General features: G+C 38.6%; 3 protein-coding genes across 4 annotated transcripts in view; 1 reads left to right on the forward strand and 2 right to left on the reverse strand.

The window, feature by feature from the left end:
* Positions 1-113: 113 nt before the first annotated feature.
* On the reverse strand, positions 114-2,293 carry LOC122980837 (pre-miRNA 5'-monophosphate methyltransferase). Its single transcript, XM_044349211.1, has 2 exons — positions 1,901-2,293; positions 114-1,702 (listed from the first exon to the last, which is right to left on the reverse strand). Exons 1-2 carry the CDS (start codon positions 2,099-2,101, stop codon positions 1,142-1,144), a joined length of 762 nt encoding a protein of 253 aa, XP_044205146.1. The 5' UTR covers positions 2,102-2,293; the 3' UTR covers positions 114-1,141.
* A 2,277-nt stretch (positions 2,294-4,570) lies between these two features.
* LOC122980839 (cytochrome c oxidase assembly protein COX14 homolog) lies at positions 4,571-5,032 on the forward strand. The gene has a single exon (XM_044349214.1). The coding sequence runs from the start codon at positions 4,581-4,583 to the stop codon at positions 4,755-4,757; it is 177 nt and encodes a 58-aa protein (XP_044205149.1). The 5' UTR covers positions 4,571-4,580; the 3' UTR covers positions 4,758-5,032.
* Positions 5,033-5,081: 49 nt separating this feature from the next.
* The window catches only part of cers5 (ceramide synthase 5), a 28,961-nt gene continuing 17,515 nt past the window's right edge, over positions 5,082-16,527 (reverse strand). For both annotated transcript variants that reach the window (XM_044349209.1, XM_044349208.1), the window contains exons 3-10: positions 15,591-15,721; positions 15,158-15,215; positions 14,943-14,993; positions 13,651-13,743; positions 11,110-11,238; positions 10,282-10,388; positions 8,340-8,496; positions 5,082-6,184 (exon numbers count right to left, since the gene is read on the reverse strand). In XM_044349209.1, the coding sequence (XP_044205144.1) occupies positions 6,020-6,184; positions 8,340-8,496; positions 10,282-10,388; positions 11,110-11,238; positions 13,651-13,743; positions 14,943-14,993; positions 15,158-15,215; positions 15,591-15,721 (891 nt within the window). In that variant the 3' untranslated portion in view covers positions 5,082-6,019. The remainder of the gene's footprint in view (positions 6,185-8,339; positions 8,497-10,281; positions 10,389-11,109; positions 11,239-13,650; positions 13,744-14,942; positions 14,994-15,157; positions 15,216-15,590; positions 15,722-16,527) is intronic.

Consider the following 16,527-nt stretch of genomic DNA (forward strand, 5'->3'; position numbering starts at 1 on the left):
GAAAAAACTGTGTGTGTTTATGGAACCAAGGCCAGTTTAGAAGGGTTTTTACCCATCGAGATGTGTGTGTGAATATTGGGAGCAGTCACCAAGTCACTTTTTGTAGTTGTTTGTTTTTCCACTGTTGTAAATGGTAACCCTTTTTTTTTTTTTTTTTGAACATAGACATAACTTGAGAACTTAAGCTGATTGTGGTGTGTGCTGTGCATCTCAAGTCTTTCTTCCTTCGAAAGGAGAGCTCACTGCGGTAATGGCGGTGTCAACTCATCTCGTCTGTCTGCGATTTGTGTCCATCTCATTTTTTATGTAGTAGAACAGTTAATATATACATTTTATGAAAATTATTTTTCTTTTCAATTATGCACCACTGTTCAAAGATTTTATATCCTAACTTTACAAAATTTACAACCTTTGTAATATTCAATGGTTTCTTTTAAAAAGACATTTTATGTAATGTTATTTTTAGTATTCTGTAATTAAAATGATTAAAATTAGAATGTTTTGTTTGTGAGTTTTTGACCAGTGTGTTTCGGTCAGCTCTGATGCAGAAGGGAATAACCTCTTGATTATATGAAATGGTGTCTTTCATCTTTTAATCTGTGTGGTATTGATTGTATATATAAAGTTGTAAGCCAGGTAATATCTGATGTGTATATATTATTTTCCAAAACAAATGACAAAAATAATACAATTGTATTTGAAGATTTTAGCTACAAAATATCCATTTAAAATGGGACACACGTCCCAATATTCCTTTAGAGCTGCGACTGACAGTTACTATCAATTCATCTGCCAATGTTCTTGTTTCATCAATTGATGAATTGTTAGTTCTATAACAAGTCAGGAAATGGTGAAAAATAATCTTCAGTTTGCTTGTCTTGTATGACCAGAAGTCCACAACCCAATGATGGAGTTTACTATCATTTAAGACAAAGACACACACAAATCTTAACATTTGAAAAGCTGGAATACATTAATTTTTGGGCATCTTTATTATCAAAATCACTAGTCAATCAACATTAATTGGCGATCAGTTCAAATCTAGTGTTCTTCCATTCTCCACGTATATGTATTTGGTGTTGTCTTCTATCGTCTCCCTGCAGCTCCTGTACATGAATACTCTCTACAGCGTCATTCAGTCTCATCTCCTTTTAAAAAGCAGCAGCTTTCGGTCCCAAGCTGTGCTGCCAAAGCTCTGGATGAGCTCCATGTCACAGTGTCTCTCCAGGTGCTCCTTGGCATGGTCGGCCATGTCCCCACGGATCTTCAGGGTCTTGAAGTGGTCAAAGTCTGAGCGTCCCAACTTCCTGAGTCGCCGGGCTGCAGAGCGGTAGCACTTCCACGGCTGTGCCTCCAGCAGGAGGTGCTGACTGATAGAGGCCAGGCGAGAGAGCAGCTGCAGCAGACCTGAGTCTCCGTGGTTTAAGTGGACCCACATGGTGACAGCCAGGCACACACACAGGTGGAAGTGAGAGCAGCCATGCTGGTTGAGGTACTCCTGCAGCTGGTTGCTATCTTCAGTGATATCCAGAGGGATGAAGGAGATGCTGCTGGGCAGAGGGTTGGTCTGTTGAGCCCGCTCAATGAGGGTCTCATCCAAGTCGAAGCCCAGGAGATGAACTTTCCTCCTGCAGTCTGTTGCAGTGTCTTCTTCACACTCAGGCTGCTGCACCAGATGTTTGTAAAGGGCTACACTTAAATCCTGCCATTCAAGGGGAGAAGAGAGGACAGAGTTCACTACCATGTTGATTTAACTTCTTCAATCCTGCTGAATGAAACGTGTGAAAGATCTTGTTTGAAAGCACTAGTTCTACTGTACAATGTTGGGATGCCAAACCATTTAAAATGTGTCTTAAAAGCCATTAAATGTGCACCTTTCTGCCCACATAGAACCACTTACCCCTGAATTACACCCCACGTCCAGCATCAGTGTTGTGCTGCCGCTGTATCCTAAATCCTGGAGGAGTGTGTCTGGAATCAGACTCAAGCGGTTCTCCGGCGGATTAAATGTATAATAGTTTATGAAGTTGCCATAAGGAGCAGCGCCCGGATCATTTATTTCATCAACAGCATCGTTTCCCACCTCACATGTTGTTGCCATTGTCGTGTGCGCCTCCAAAATACTTCCGTGGTTAAACCACGGTCATTGAATAGATGTGTTATGGTCCGTTTGTGGTACTGTAAGGTTTTATTATCCAGAGTGTAGCTGTATCTAGCAGTCCCGTGTATAAAATGTAAAAAGAGAATTTTCTCCTTTTTTGTCAGCAACTAACGGCAACGTTAGGTACCAAATTAACAAAGAAGCTAATTGCACCATCAGTAAGCGATTTTTTTTTGTCCTAGGATGGCGAAGTCATGACCCGCCCAACAGAGGCAGAGTAGGGCGGGTCATGACGTCGCCATCCTAGGAAGAAAAATGGCCAAAAGTAACGGCAATTACACATTTTAACGGCTTAATGTAGCCATTAGGTAGATCTCTAATGTCAAGGGTAATCGCAGTAACGGTTAACAGCAAACCAAACAGTTGAGGTTTGAATGTCAGTTAAAAGAAGGAACAAACCGCTAAATGAAAAGAAGCATTAAAAATGCGCTGAAAAATACTAAACTAAAAACGTGGCTGTAAAAGAGCATCACCGATTAAACGTAGTTAACGTAAACCTAGGAATGCAAAAGTGTACTTTATCTACATATATTTAGCATGGGTCTGTTAAGAAGAACGATATTATGTTGGAAAATATTATTCACTCCGGGTCGGTAGTTGGCGCTGTGCACTTTGATCCGCGGTTTGTCAAAAAAAAAGTCCCTTCCAGGATTCCGTACCTTACGAAAGCAAAGGTGACTAGCTTCATAGCTAATTTCGCATGTTGGTGTGCTGACATTGAGGGAAACTACGACAACCTGAGCTTGATATCGCCTTAAAAGAAATAAAAGGTAAGAAAAGTGGAAAGTATTCGCTTCAAAGGGAGACGCGACAGTGATGTGACTTGTTTATAAGTGGATAAAACAGTGTGCTAATGTGTGTGTACATAGCTGACCGATAGCTTGCTAGCCTGCAGTGATGATAAGGGGGGGATATTTGATATTGTTGAAGGAAGAGTTCTGAACCTTTATGGACATTAAATCAGACGTTACCCGACTTAAACCAGAGTTGACTTTGCTTCACATTAGGCAGTGACGGACACAGTAATATTTATGAAGCAGTGTAATCTGCTACTGTGACTTATTACTAAGAAAAGAGCTTCATCTGTCTGTATAAGGATAGGTTCACATCTTTAGTCTCTCAAAACAACATTCAGGTTCCCACATGAACATTGAAAGAGGTTTTCCTCGCTGCAGTCATTCCTCTTGTTCATACTGGCTATTAAAAGATCCTCTTCAAATGTGCTCTCAATGTAAGTGATGGGGGACAGAATTCAGTGTGTCTTCAGTCATTATGTGCAAAAATGTATTTAAATGTTTATCTGAAGCTTATATTAGGCTTCAGCAGTCTGAGTTAGTCATATCAAGTGGATATCAGCCACATTTACAGTCTTTTTGGCATCAAATTCCCTCTTTGTGTTTCCTAGGACAGTGTTTCCCTATTGAGTGGTGGTGGAAGTATAGTAACAAAAAGAGGAACTTTGGCACTAACAAGACTAACGTTGAAAGGGATCCACCTGATTTGACTAATTTCGACAGCTGCAGCTTCATATTATGTTCAGATAAATATTTAAATACATTTTGGCACAGAAGGACTGTGGATTTTGGCCCCATCACTTACATTGTAAATACATCATGAAGGGATCTTCTAATAACCTGTATGAACAGTAGGAATGATTATGGCAAGAAAAACCTGTGTCATTGTTTATTTGGACTCCTGACTTTAAGACAGACTTGAAAAATTGTGAACATGTCCTTTAAAGAAAAGTAGCAATACCACAAGGTAATATTAATCAATTACAAGTATAAGTCCTGCATTCAAAAGTAAGGCTGCAGCTAATGATTATTTTTATTATTGATTAATCTGCTGATTATTTTATCAATTAATCGATTTATCATTTGGTTTATAAAGCAACAGAGTTTGAAACCATCAATTAATTGGCATCTTTGCTTGAAAATTGGCTCAAATGACTAATTGATTATCAAAAAGTCGCATATTAAGTTTCTGTCTATAGATTAATCAATTAATCGTCTCAGCTCTATTCAAAATTAAACTTAAATAAAAATACAACAGTATTATCAGCAGTGTATCATAAGTTAAAGTTCCCTTTATCAGGATGGCCCATCTGAGTCACTATACTTAGGCTATTATATATTATTGGATTATTATAATTGATGCATTAATGTACAAGCAGCATTACAATATTGTAGTCAATCGCAGTGAAGCTACCATTAACTACCTTGTATATTGTTAGTTTTAGCAATAACAATGCATCATATTTTATGAAACTTATATTTTGTGTAAAGTACTATAGTTGTATAAATAAAATCTATCTCAATGTGTAATTTCATGTTGTAATATTGATATATATTGTGATGTAATACATTTCTGCAAAATCAGTTCAACTGACTTTGCTCCTGATTCCTTTAGGATCCTCATCATGGTGACTGCAAAGCGCCTGGCTGACATAGGTTATCGGGCTTTTTCTGCCTCGATGATGCTGCTGACAGTCTACGGTGGCTACCTGTGTGCAATGAGAGGATACCGCTACATGAAAAAGCAAGAACAGCTGAAGCTGGCGGCAGAAAACCAGGACCCTGAAGTCATCAAAGACTGACATCAGATGGACTGCTCTCCCCATTTCTTCTTTTTTTTGCCCATTGCTGAATCATGAAGATGTTTTTTATCTTCACAGGACGTTTGTGTGATTTCATTGTGAGGGTGTTGCACTCTTACAGCAAAGATGTTTTGTTTATGAAAGATTCTCCAGGCAAATTAACCAAGAACACATTATTTGCATCAGTGACCTATGTCAAGTCGATGTGAGCAGCACTGTAAATCAGGTGAAGATGGTTGTCATTGTTTGTATTATATTAAATGCCGTTAACCACACAGTGCAATGTAGTGTTTCTAGACAGATACTGGAGTAAGAAAAAGCATCTTTCAACAACAGAATATATTTGGAAACACATTTTTTACAAGGCACTCAAGTGAGAACATGATACTGGACAATTAGTATAGTCCTCATACCTGGATTCCTCTATAGGCAGTGACAAACAATTTCTTAAACATTTGGTCTCAGAAGGAGTAGTAAAAAACAGTAAAACACAACTAAACAAGTCACAAATAGCCAAACAATGTGGTTAAAGAATAAATCCACACTAAATTGCAAAGAGCAGAAACCACTTCTGTTGTATAATTTTTTAAAGCGTGTTTCACTTCTGGTCTCACACAGGTGTTCATAGCAGCTGCCTTTAAGAGCTGATAAAACCACAGCTATAACATAATACAGTCACTTCTATGTATAACACCCGCTGTGTGATATCACTGATTGCGATGCTGTCCGAATGCTTTAGAGTCAGATCCAACAGAAAGTGGCGCAGCAGCAGTTTTCTGCCCTATGAGATCCAGTGTGAATGAACCTTTGGAAAATAAAACAAACAAAACTCAAGTTCATCTGACCAATAAAACTGGGAGAGAACATTGAAACCAACATCTGCAGCAAAACTCCGCACAAAAATAAATCCCATCATTTGAAAGAGTGTATTATACTATGTAAAGGACTTGCTTCAACTGATTTCCATATCATTTCAGCTTTTACATGTCACCTCTTGAGTTGTGTGTGTCGTACAGGTCGTTACAGGTCTCCTGTAAGCAAGTTGTCAGTGTCTGCAAATCCGTCATCAGTCCACCAACATATGAATCTGTGCGCACTCACTGTCAGTGTAATGTGTGATAGGACATGTGTGTGTTTGTGTGTGTGTTTGTGAATGAGCTCTCGCACGTCAAAGGAATGTCATGAGACGAATGAAAGCTCTCTTGAGACGTTGTGAGGGACGAACTGCGGGGGGAGGGGGGCTCACATCTTCGGCCTCTGTGTCACCAGCTGCTGTGGTTCTGCACTCTGGTTTTGGCGGCAGCACAGTGGCCGTTGGTGCCGTTTTCTCCTTTGGTAGTATGAGAAGAAGTCTTGAGGCCGTCTTTGGGCGTGTCGGGCTCTTCTTCTGAGCTGGTCTCAATGTCACTGCGGACGTCGTTGCACACCTAGCAGGCAGATGGGGAGGGAAAAATCAATAAGCTCTTGCAAGATAAGATACTTTTTTTTTATAAACACTGATGAAAAGTAAGTACAAACCACAGAGGAAAGACAAAATAATGTAAACACCAAATGAAGAATGTCTTAACTGAAGTAACTAAATCATTCTAATAAATCTACAATTAAACCATGGTGGCCATTTTAGGTGAAATTTTGTTCCTCCTTGACACATCAAATCTTTTTTTTTTTTTTTTTTTGGATAAATGCTCTAAATGTTTGGCACAGAGATCCACTACGTGTCTGCTTTTTAAAAAAAAAACAACCAAAAAAACCCGTCAGAGTGCTACAAAGATGGATTTTAGTAGATTAATTTCCCATTAGCTGCATTTTTTCAGCAGTGTTGAGAATTTTTATTAAGTCAACAAAGATTCAAAGTTATTTTCCATGAGGTGTTTATGTTACTTTTATGTCTGTGTGGTTCACATTTGATAAATACTGTATCTGGAGCCAGGTCAATATTTTCACAACTGCGTTAGGGAATTTCACATGACGATGGGTCAAAATAGAAGGCAGTGATAAATTTAATCTTAAATATACAGACATCATGTAACATGACATCATAAAAGTTCACAGAGCATGCTCGTGTTTATAACTCAGCTGGTCTGTGATCACTTTACATCAAAGTGACGATTGAGGAAAAAGGTTTATTGGTGTCCAGAGTCCATCTTACTAGAAGTTAATGCGACACTTTGGTTCATCTTTCTTGTGTGTAGAAAGTGTTCAAACCTGTCGCCGGAACTTCATTTTTAAACTATGACATCTGGATTAGTGGAGACTAGATGCTCTTTTCTGTTGTAACCCTACTTTTAAGTTTTAAACTAATTACATGTGCATTTTCCCACAAAACCATTAGCTAGCGCAGCTTTAAGCTGAAACACGTAGTGAAACTCACCTCACTTGGAAATAAGTCATAAGTCAAGTGTCATGAAGAGATTTTTTTTTAAAGAAAGAAAGAAGAAAAGCTTAAAAAAATGTCTCGCTATTCATGCAAATCACCTGTGTGCATCATTACCACAGGGTGGTGGTGTGGGACGATTTCATGCTCGACTAATGAGAAACAGTTGGACATACCTGACACTATTAGCACATTACTCATCATGAGTGGAGTTGAATCTGAGTGTTATTCTACTGCAACTGCTATCCATTTAAATCCAACCACAATACACTTACACTGAATCCTTATAGGAATGGAAAGGACAGATGAAATTAGAAAGAAAGAAAGAAAGAAATCCCAACTGAGGAGAGACTTACAGCGGAAAACAGAAGGTAAAGTTCTCAAAGCAGATAAAGCAAGCAGAGAGAAGCGAAGAGAGCAACGGAGGAAGGCTCATAGGGCAAAGATAGACAGAAAGACAGGATCTCCCTCTCTCATTCCAGAGGGAGAGGAAACAAACTGCGTCTGCAGAGAGAATGAGACAGAGTCAGAGATGGCTTGGAAAAAAAAAATGTAGAGGCAGCAAATTCATCACCAGTTGCAGCTACGGTACATTTCTATAAACATTCTTCATAAAGACAGATGCCTGGTTGAGACACTTATTTATTTATCACTTTTATATAACATTTCTGCTTAGTGCTTATAAAGTGCACATTTATCGAGAAATAATCTTCCAAACCTTCAAAACTTTAGAGTAAATGTTTTGGGATCAGTAGGTTTGGAACTTTTTCTTAAGCTTTGCTAACACAAAAGCATTAAAAAAAAAAAAGAGTTCTGAATCATGTGAAATATTTTTTTTCTTCAATCCAGTCCATCTTGGACAGGGTTTGAGGTGCACTAACCCTCATGAAATTCCACTGTTCAGTACTCAAAACCAGTCTGAACTCACAGACGTGCAGCAGTTCCAAGGTAGAGGTGCTTTACCAGGAAACTGTTAAACTGCAGCCCAGTTTCTGACAAATGTAGAGAAGTGAAATTATCAGGTGCTTGTACCAAAAATACTTAAGATACCCTGTCAGAGGATGATTATTTATGTGTTCTAATAGCTAAAAGGAGAGCATATTTTTCTTCATTTATGCAGGAAAAGGTCAGATGTGTAGGATTGCCAAACCCCTCTGCAGGCCAGTACAGTATTTCTCAGTAGTCTCCCAGTCTGTGCAGTGACCCACCTTGCCCCGCAGCATGGCTTTGAGAGCTATACGGGCTATGAGGTAGGACCAGATGATATGCAGGACTTGGAGGACCAGCAGTAAGAAGTTGAAGAGCCACCAGGATGGATACGGCCCAACTATAGCCCAGCTCTCAAACATAGTGGAGTTCAGGATCCTAGAAAACAAGGAGGCAAAAAGATGTCGGTGGGAAGGCACAGATTTAATTTAAAGACTTGTACACACTCGGGTTTGCTCTGTTACATGTGAAGACATAATAATTTATCCCAGTGGGAGCAAAGAGTTGTCAGGCTGCGCTTTGATCCGACTGTTACCCAGCGCTCCTCTAATGAGGCCCCGTCATGACAGTACAGATTGTAATTCCCCTTTGGATGCCAATGGCAACAGTACAGCCAAGCTGGCGAGCATCATAGATCTACTGAAACGTTAGGTGAGCGGTTAGTGAGGTCATGTCTTCCTTTAAATCCAGGTGAGTGACAGGAGGTAGTCAACAGACCCACCTCCCCCAGTAGAGGTATGGATTTCAGTCCAGGTACCTGTGCCGGCAACATTAGCTTTATCACTCATCCACACCAAGACACTGAATATAGCTGGTCAGGTTACTTTCGACAGTGATAGGTTCCCTATTGTCCGTCTATCTAGAGGTTGAGCTTCAACATCCAGGTCTCTGCCGAGGAGCAGTCGCTATCTACGTCTAAACATTAGAAAAGATCTGAGTGACAGAAATTATGATGAGTCCGTTAGGCAGACACTGAGGGTTGTTCTGGAAATTGCCTCATCTGATTTACAAAACGGTCGCAATTACATCATATTACATTTGGTTGTGTATAAACGGTAACTCTAGATTTGCGAAACTCTTGCCAGATTTGTACGCGTTGTTCCTTCATTGTGTGCGTTGTTTCTCATTGTACAAAAAAAAGATAAAGTTTTATGATGTGACAGTGCTGTGGTTAAGGTCTGGTTAGGTTTAGGCACAAAAACACTTGGTTAGGGAAAGATCATGGTTTGTGTTAAAATGATCACTCTCATGAGATTTTTCACAGATCTAGGGTTACCATCTACACACGACCATTATATTTCTTTCTCAATAACAGAGGCTGGAGGTTTTAATGTCAGTGTCAGATGGAATACATTTAAAGAGTGCAGGCTGCTTATTACAGCTATAATACAGTACATGCATTGAAATTACAGTAATTTAAAGGGGGCCTATTATGCTAATTTTCAGCTCTATATTTTTATTCTGGGACTCCACTAGAGTAGCTTTGCATCATTCACAGTTTAAAAAAAATCCTTATTTATCTTATACTGGCTCTTTATGCAGCCCCTCAGCTTAGCATCTGTCTGAAACAGGCTGTTTTAGCCCCTGTCTCTTTAAGGCCCCCCTCCCAATGAGCCTACGCTGTTCTGATTGGTCTGGTATCTGCGTAACAGCTGACCTCTGGCTACGTAAACAAACTCTGAAATAAATTATAGTAGTAGAATATCACTTCGTTTTCTCGTTCTTTACTCAAAATGTCAAGTTCTCAAATACATCTGTGCATGTTTGAGCCGAAATCCAATCTAAAATATGCGAGTGAACCACGCAAACAATACATGGAAAAACCTTAGCAACAACCTTAGCAACCAAGGCTATGGAACTTGGGACATTGACCATGTTTAGCATAGATATCCGGCATCATAACAGTATATAAATAACAGAAAGCCACAAAAAGCATAATAGGCTCCCTTTAAGAAATCAAAGCACAGAAGGATTATGATGTTTTCTGTGTGAAACAGGTGTTCACATGGAAAACATCATAATCTACCTTCAAAGCCAAAAGCTAAAATATTACTGCTGATAAAAATATCTTTATGCATGAATTTGGATGTCTAAATTGCTAACTATTATGCAAGAATAATTACAGTAATCAATCTCATGATGCAGCTGTCTAGCGGTACTTACCATACTGGAAATATAACAAGCCGTGTGATAAAGAATGCCACACTAAACACAATGAAGAGGAAGTCACACAGGCGCTGGTACTTGGCATAGTTGGCCAGCTTGGCTGCCTGTTGAAAAAGAAAACGACAAACACGACACAAAAAAAACCTTATAAGTTTTGTTAAGTCAAGATTTTGTTTTTCCCCAAACACCAACCCATTCAAATTCCTCGTCTCATACTCCTAATCTCTCTGGATTTTAGCCAAGTGGAAGTGACTGGAAACACTAACTAAACAATCACAATTCATCTCCATTGTTGAAGAAACCAACTGATGTGAAGCAAAAACGCTGCTGCATAATATACTAAAAGGAAACTACTGTATGTAAAAGCTGAGGTTGCACAATTACTAACAGTAGTCACAGTTTCCCATTACTGTTTTGTATTTGTATATGAATGTAGTAGCAATAATTCTTTTTTGATGTCAAATGTCCTTGAAAATGAAAAAAACATTGCTCTGGTATTGAATAACATACACCTAGTGGCCACTTTATAAGACAGACCTTTCCTTTATGCAATCAGTTTAGCTGTAAATAAAATACTAAGTATGAAGACAGCATAGAGAGGCTCAGTTACAGGTTGAGTGTATATAAATACAATGGTAAAAAATATCAAAAGAATTTTGATATGCGTCCCAAAATGTCCAGAAGCAAAGCAAAGTACAGTATATGTGATTTGTCATTAGTGACTTAAATACAATCTTGTTGTTCAAGAAATGTTGCAGTGTACGGTCACTTTGTAACATGAATGTGACTTAATTACTTCCGTGTAATTAACTGTGTCCAACCTACCTCTAGCAGGAAGTCAGAGGCGTCATGCACACACATCACCAGGCTTCCTACTCGCACCATGTTGTTGACGTAAGAAAAACTGATCAGGCCCACTGTAGCCAGGTGATGGATGAACATGATCAGGAAATCCTGCAATTAAAAAAAAAAAAAGAGAGAGAGGGCTGATTAGTATTGCCACAGAGGGTTTTAACTGTTGTGTTACAAAAGAAACGATACTGTGGATTTAAGTTGACATGTAGCATTTAGCACTTCTCAAAATCGAATATTTATGATGGTTTAAATAGTGCTTTATAGTTAAGGAAAATAAAATATTGAACAAATGGCACATCACTAAGTAATAAAGTACAAAAAAGTACAAAAAAGTTCTAGGCACAATGATGAAGTCGATAAAGTAAATAACATAATGTTAATAGATACAAAAATGTGATGACTCCAGCCTCTAAATTGTGAGAATTTGCTGATTATTATTGTATTAACGCTATTTTAAACTGAATATCTTCGGGTTTTCAACGACTGCTTCAACAAAACAAGACATTTGATGACATCACCTTGGGCTCTGATTAATTGTGATGGGCGTTTTTCATTTTTTTCTGATGTTTTACAGACCAAGCGATTCATTGATTAATCAGGAAAATAACTGTCAGACAAATCAATTACATAAATAATCTTAAGTTCTTACTGTTATGGATATGTCTGTATGAACTCATGATGATACAGTAATAAAAATCTCTTCTCTATGTTTTCTGTCAGCATTACTGCCATGAAAGAAAAAAAAAAAAAAGTTGTTTCAGGTCCCCACTCAGTCACACATCACACCGTTTCTAATGCCAAAATGATTTATTCAGGTCAACTGTCACAGGACGGAAAGAAATACAAGGTTATAAATATCATAAAAGAGGGCGTGAAACTGTAAATATGGCAAAACATATAACACATGCACACTTAAGGGACAACATTTTAAGTTGTTATGCTCTTTGCACTGGAAGTAATTCTCCCCTCTAAATGTTTTAGTACCATGTCTCCTTGGCAACCCCTGTCCCCATTCATGACATTCACAGCTGTACTTTTACAAAGCTGTTACAGACGGCTAATGCACAGCCAAGGTGAAAGTGGGAGGGTAGATCAAATCTTAAAAGTGCAATCCAGCATGAACAAAACTACTAGTATGTACTGTATTTCGTCACCATTATTTCCTAACAGACAACGTTCACTCTTTAAGAGGAAACAGAGAGCTAAAGCTGTTATTTTATTGACTCAATGGCAACGTTTGATTTGTTGCAGCCAGACAGACGGAGAAGATATAGGTGAAAAGATTAACAGTTCACAGCAAAGTCGTACAAACAAACACGAAGTAAGTGAGTAAAGCTGGAGACAGGAAACATTTGAATCTGACGGTCAAAGTCATCTGTGCATTATGTCAACTACTATAAACATATCGTGTGCAAGAACTTTTAACATTCTTGCCAGAGTCCAGTCTAAGATCTCCTGACTGTGGGACATTAAATAAAGGTTCCACCTTGTTCCACCTGAGAGGACACAGTTTGTAAAGCCAGTGAAGTGCAACACCTATCTTTATAGATCTCCCTGAAAGGTTTTAAAGTCTGGACATTGTAGACTGTTGACTGGTTCAAATTTGCTCTTTTTACTTGCTTGGAAATAACTTTTTTTTATTTTCTTTGTTTTTTCATTGTTTAATGTGCAAATTTACACATTAACTTTGTGGTTTGGGATGCAATGAAAGTAATCACACCGAGACTACTTGAGTTGAGAAAAGAACAATGAGAAAGGTTTGATAGAATTTCCTACATGAATAATTTAGCTTGATAAAGACACACCTACTGAAACAGATAAATGAGCAGGAGCCTCATTTGAACATCTTATCATGAAGAAAACAAATCAAAGTAAACAGACTGTCAGATCAGGCCAGCTGCCTCTTCCCATCCAGCCATCAAATTAAAACAAACAAGTCATTTGATGGCACTGTGATACATTTCCACTATCATATTGTGGAAGTTTGCTGTATAAAACATCTTAAACATTAAGAGGCAAGTGTCTTGTTGGCTGTTACTCACACCAGCTCTAACACACTGCCATTCTGTGGAATTTCTATAATTCTAACAGAGTTAGGCCTGCTCCATCCTGCAATCACATGACAGTGGGTGCCCTCAGGCTGAAAATACAAGGCATTCACAGATTGAGCTGCAACAGCTGCACCCGCCCCTCATGCGAAAAACAAAAACATGTGACCCTCCAAAATTAACACAACTGTAAGAGCTTATAAGAAAGCAATCAGGTCGGATTTAATCTAAACGCGATGTAAGCCATGTGAATTTATTTGAAAAACTTCACATCAAATGTTGCACGCACACACACACACACACACACACACACACACACACACACACACACACATACACTCTGTGCCACTGCCAAATGAGTAACAATAGACGTATTAAAAAATGCTTAACAGGGAGTGGTAACTGTGGTGCATCCAGTGTGGTCTAACCCAGCAGAGACAGGGTCAGCGTTTTTTCCTCTCACCTTCCTTTTAATGTCGGTGAACTGGGAGAACATGAGTGACCAGTAGAAGGCCAGTTCTGTCACATAGTAGTGGTAAAGCCCCGGTGTCATGACCTACAGGGAAAGAGAGAGAGAGACAGGAGACAGATTCAGCAGGTCGGTTCAAAGGAGTTGTTGAGGATTTTACTGTTTAGTATAGTAGTAGTAGTGAATATCAAACACGTGCAACAATTTTCACTATCAAATCATTACGACAGACATCCTGATGCAGTGAGTCACCGTGATGCCTAAGGTTACTTATGCATGTGAAGGCATGTGAAGCCCTGGTTTACAGTGAATTGCGTCACACCCAAAAATGTATCTTAAGCTGGGTTCAGTCTACACAAAACCAATTAGAACTTCAGTTTGGCCGTGACGACTGATTAACAAAATAATTAAGCGTCTGCTCTGAGTTTACAAAAAACAAAAAATATGGCAGAACAATCTGTATCTTTCTGTATGTTTATGAGCTTATGATTTAAATCTCTGTTCCCCCGATTGTGCAACAGATCAGATGATTACAGTCATTTATGACTGTATGAGACACATTTGAATTTTACAGATGTAATTTGTACAAATTGGGTGTGAATAGAAATCTGACCAGTGGACATGCACGTAACTGAAATTTGCAATACACAGTTGTTAAATGTGTCATGCCAAGTCCAGAAAATGGATTAGGATCTCAAAAGTCTCGCTCTGTGTTCCCAGTTTTAACTGTTATATCATCAAACTAAAAGCTGAGTGACTACTGCATTTACCAAACAGATGTAATGGTTGATCCTGAATACATGTTATTTTAAGTGATAATAACACTACCAATACTAGTAGTTGCTTGTGGTTGCCAAGCAACACCTGGGTTCCTATCTAATTTGCTGCTCTGAGATGAGAATCAAAGCTGTCTTATAAACTAAAATAAATATCAGCACATGCTAACTGATTTATTCTCTACATGATATGTGGGAAACAACAAGAATACAAGGACATCTATGTCATATTAATATTGGTCAGACTGCTTATGATATATTATAATTTAAAGAAGAACAGGAAAAAGGCAGTGAAATAAAAGCAAGTCCAAAAAAAAAAAGTCAAGACTTGTCACTTTTCTGCACAATCTCTGCACCAGTTTGTTAGGTTTTTCTGTATAATGCAATGCAATAAATGTTCAGTTTTGGACATTGTTGGTTTAACTGTGAGGCCATTTCTGAGGCTGTTAGTGTAGTTGTTGTGTTGGACCGCATGATAGATTATATAGAAAGATCAGAGCTGCATCGTACCTGATAGGGGTAACCGTACCAGCAATGCCGTGTATCCCACATCCAAGGAGACTGGAAATAAATGAACACACATTAGTTCAGCAAACAAGCGCTCATACTGTTATCTATGGAAATAAAACCCAGTCTTCCAAATATTATCCATGAAAGAACAACACTAACAGAACATTCCTCCCCATGTATCACTGTTTCAGAGCTGGATCTGTGGATGTGCTCACCTGCCACACAAACTGGAACCCATAAGTAAATATGCACAAATAAAATGTAAACCTCCACCTAGAAGTAAACGAAAAGAAATTACCATCCAGAATATATGACAGATGTAAGAGAGCAACAATACATTAAGATCAAACAAATACACATCTGCTGGAATGTGCAAGCACATATTCAGCACCAGCCGTCAGCGACTAATCTGATTAATCTGATTTTAATTCTAAATTCAACTCTAAATCCAAGTCCTAACAATAAACAGGCTCTTATAGGAGTGAGGATGAAACAATATGTCCTCCTCTGATGGTCACAGAGTGCTGGAGCATACACACACAATAACGTACCACACACACACACACATACACACACACAGAAAACATAGCCAGTGTTTGCTCAAGCTTGCAGAGATGTCAAAGGCGAACACAACAGGCATTAACCTACATGCTCTCGCAGAACTTAGTGTGTGTACTGGGTTTATCTTGGTTCCTGCGGTGTCTGAACCAGCGCTGAACCTTTCGCACCTCCCAATCCAGCTGCTTGGACAGGCCATCCAGATGACGAGAGTCTGGATTCTGTGAGAAGAAAGAAGAGACGGCACTTAGTTTGAATTAAAGCTTGATCATCCAGTCCAAACTTTGGCATATTGCAATTTTGCTAATGATTTGCTATTTTGGCTTTAATCTGTAAGATAAAATAACGGATTCATCAAGAGCCTGGAAAGTCAGCAATAAATAAATTATCCGCAGAACATCTGCACTGGAAGTTTCAGTGAAAAGCAGACAAGATAGAAGTGAGACATAATCTGCAAATGTTAGGACTGGGACAGAAATGTGCTCTTGCATAATTGTTTCGTCATGTTTAGTTCCTTCAACGGAATTTCACTCCAGCAAACAAAATCCATGTGACTTTTTTTTTTTTTTTTTATCTTGTTGCCAGCAACAATGATTTGATTTATTAACAAGCAATCAGTTTCCACCCCTCCTCCTGAATCACATGTGAGCCGCTGTGACCCCTTTGTCTTCTGTCTTCTGCGGTTGTCCAGAAAGGGAAGTCAAAAAATGCTAATTTAATATCAGGGAAAAAAAACTTCCACTAAACTGCTGCCTTTGATCAGACGACAGACAGGTAGAGTGCATAATGTAGTTCTGGGAAATATTTGTATTTTAATCGATAATATATAACATATTCATGTTTTAAAGGCAGACGATTTTGGAAGGAAAATTCAACTGAACTTGCAAAAGATTTAAAAATAAATACATATTAAATGTGAGCCTCATGGCTTACAAGAGAAAATGACCTGCTGGGCTCCGACAGTATTAACCCCATTATATTATATATATATTATAATATTAATATTATATATTAACCACAATACAGT

This window comes from Thunnus albacares, chromosome 4, assembly GCF_914725855.1.
Source record: "Thunnus albacares chromosome 4, fThuAlb1.1, whole genome shotgun sequence".
In the NCBI taxonomy this organism is placed as follows: Eukaryota; Metazoa; Chordata; class Actinopteri; order Scombriformes; family Scombridae; genus Thunnus; species Thunnus albacares.

Excerpts from the sequence above, each read along its gene's own strand:
- LOC122980837 (XM_044349211.1), bottom strand. The coding sequence starts at position 2,101 with ATGGCAACAACATGTGAGGTGGGAAACGATGCTGTTGATGAAATAAAT. Across the intron at positions 1,703-1,900 it reads ACGTGGGGTGTAATTCAGGG|GATTTAAGTGTAGCCCTTTA; the intron begins GTAAGTGGTTCT and ends CTTGAATGGCAG.
- LOC122980839 (XM_044349214.1), top strand. The coding sequence starts at position 4,581 with ATGGTGACTGCAAAGCGCCTGGCTGACATAGGTTATCGGGCTTTTTCT.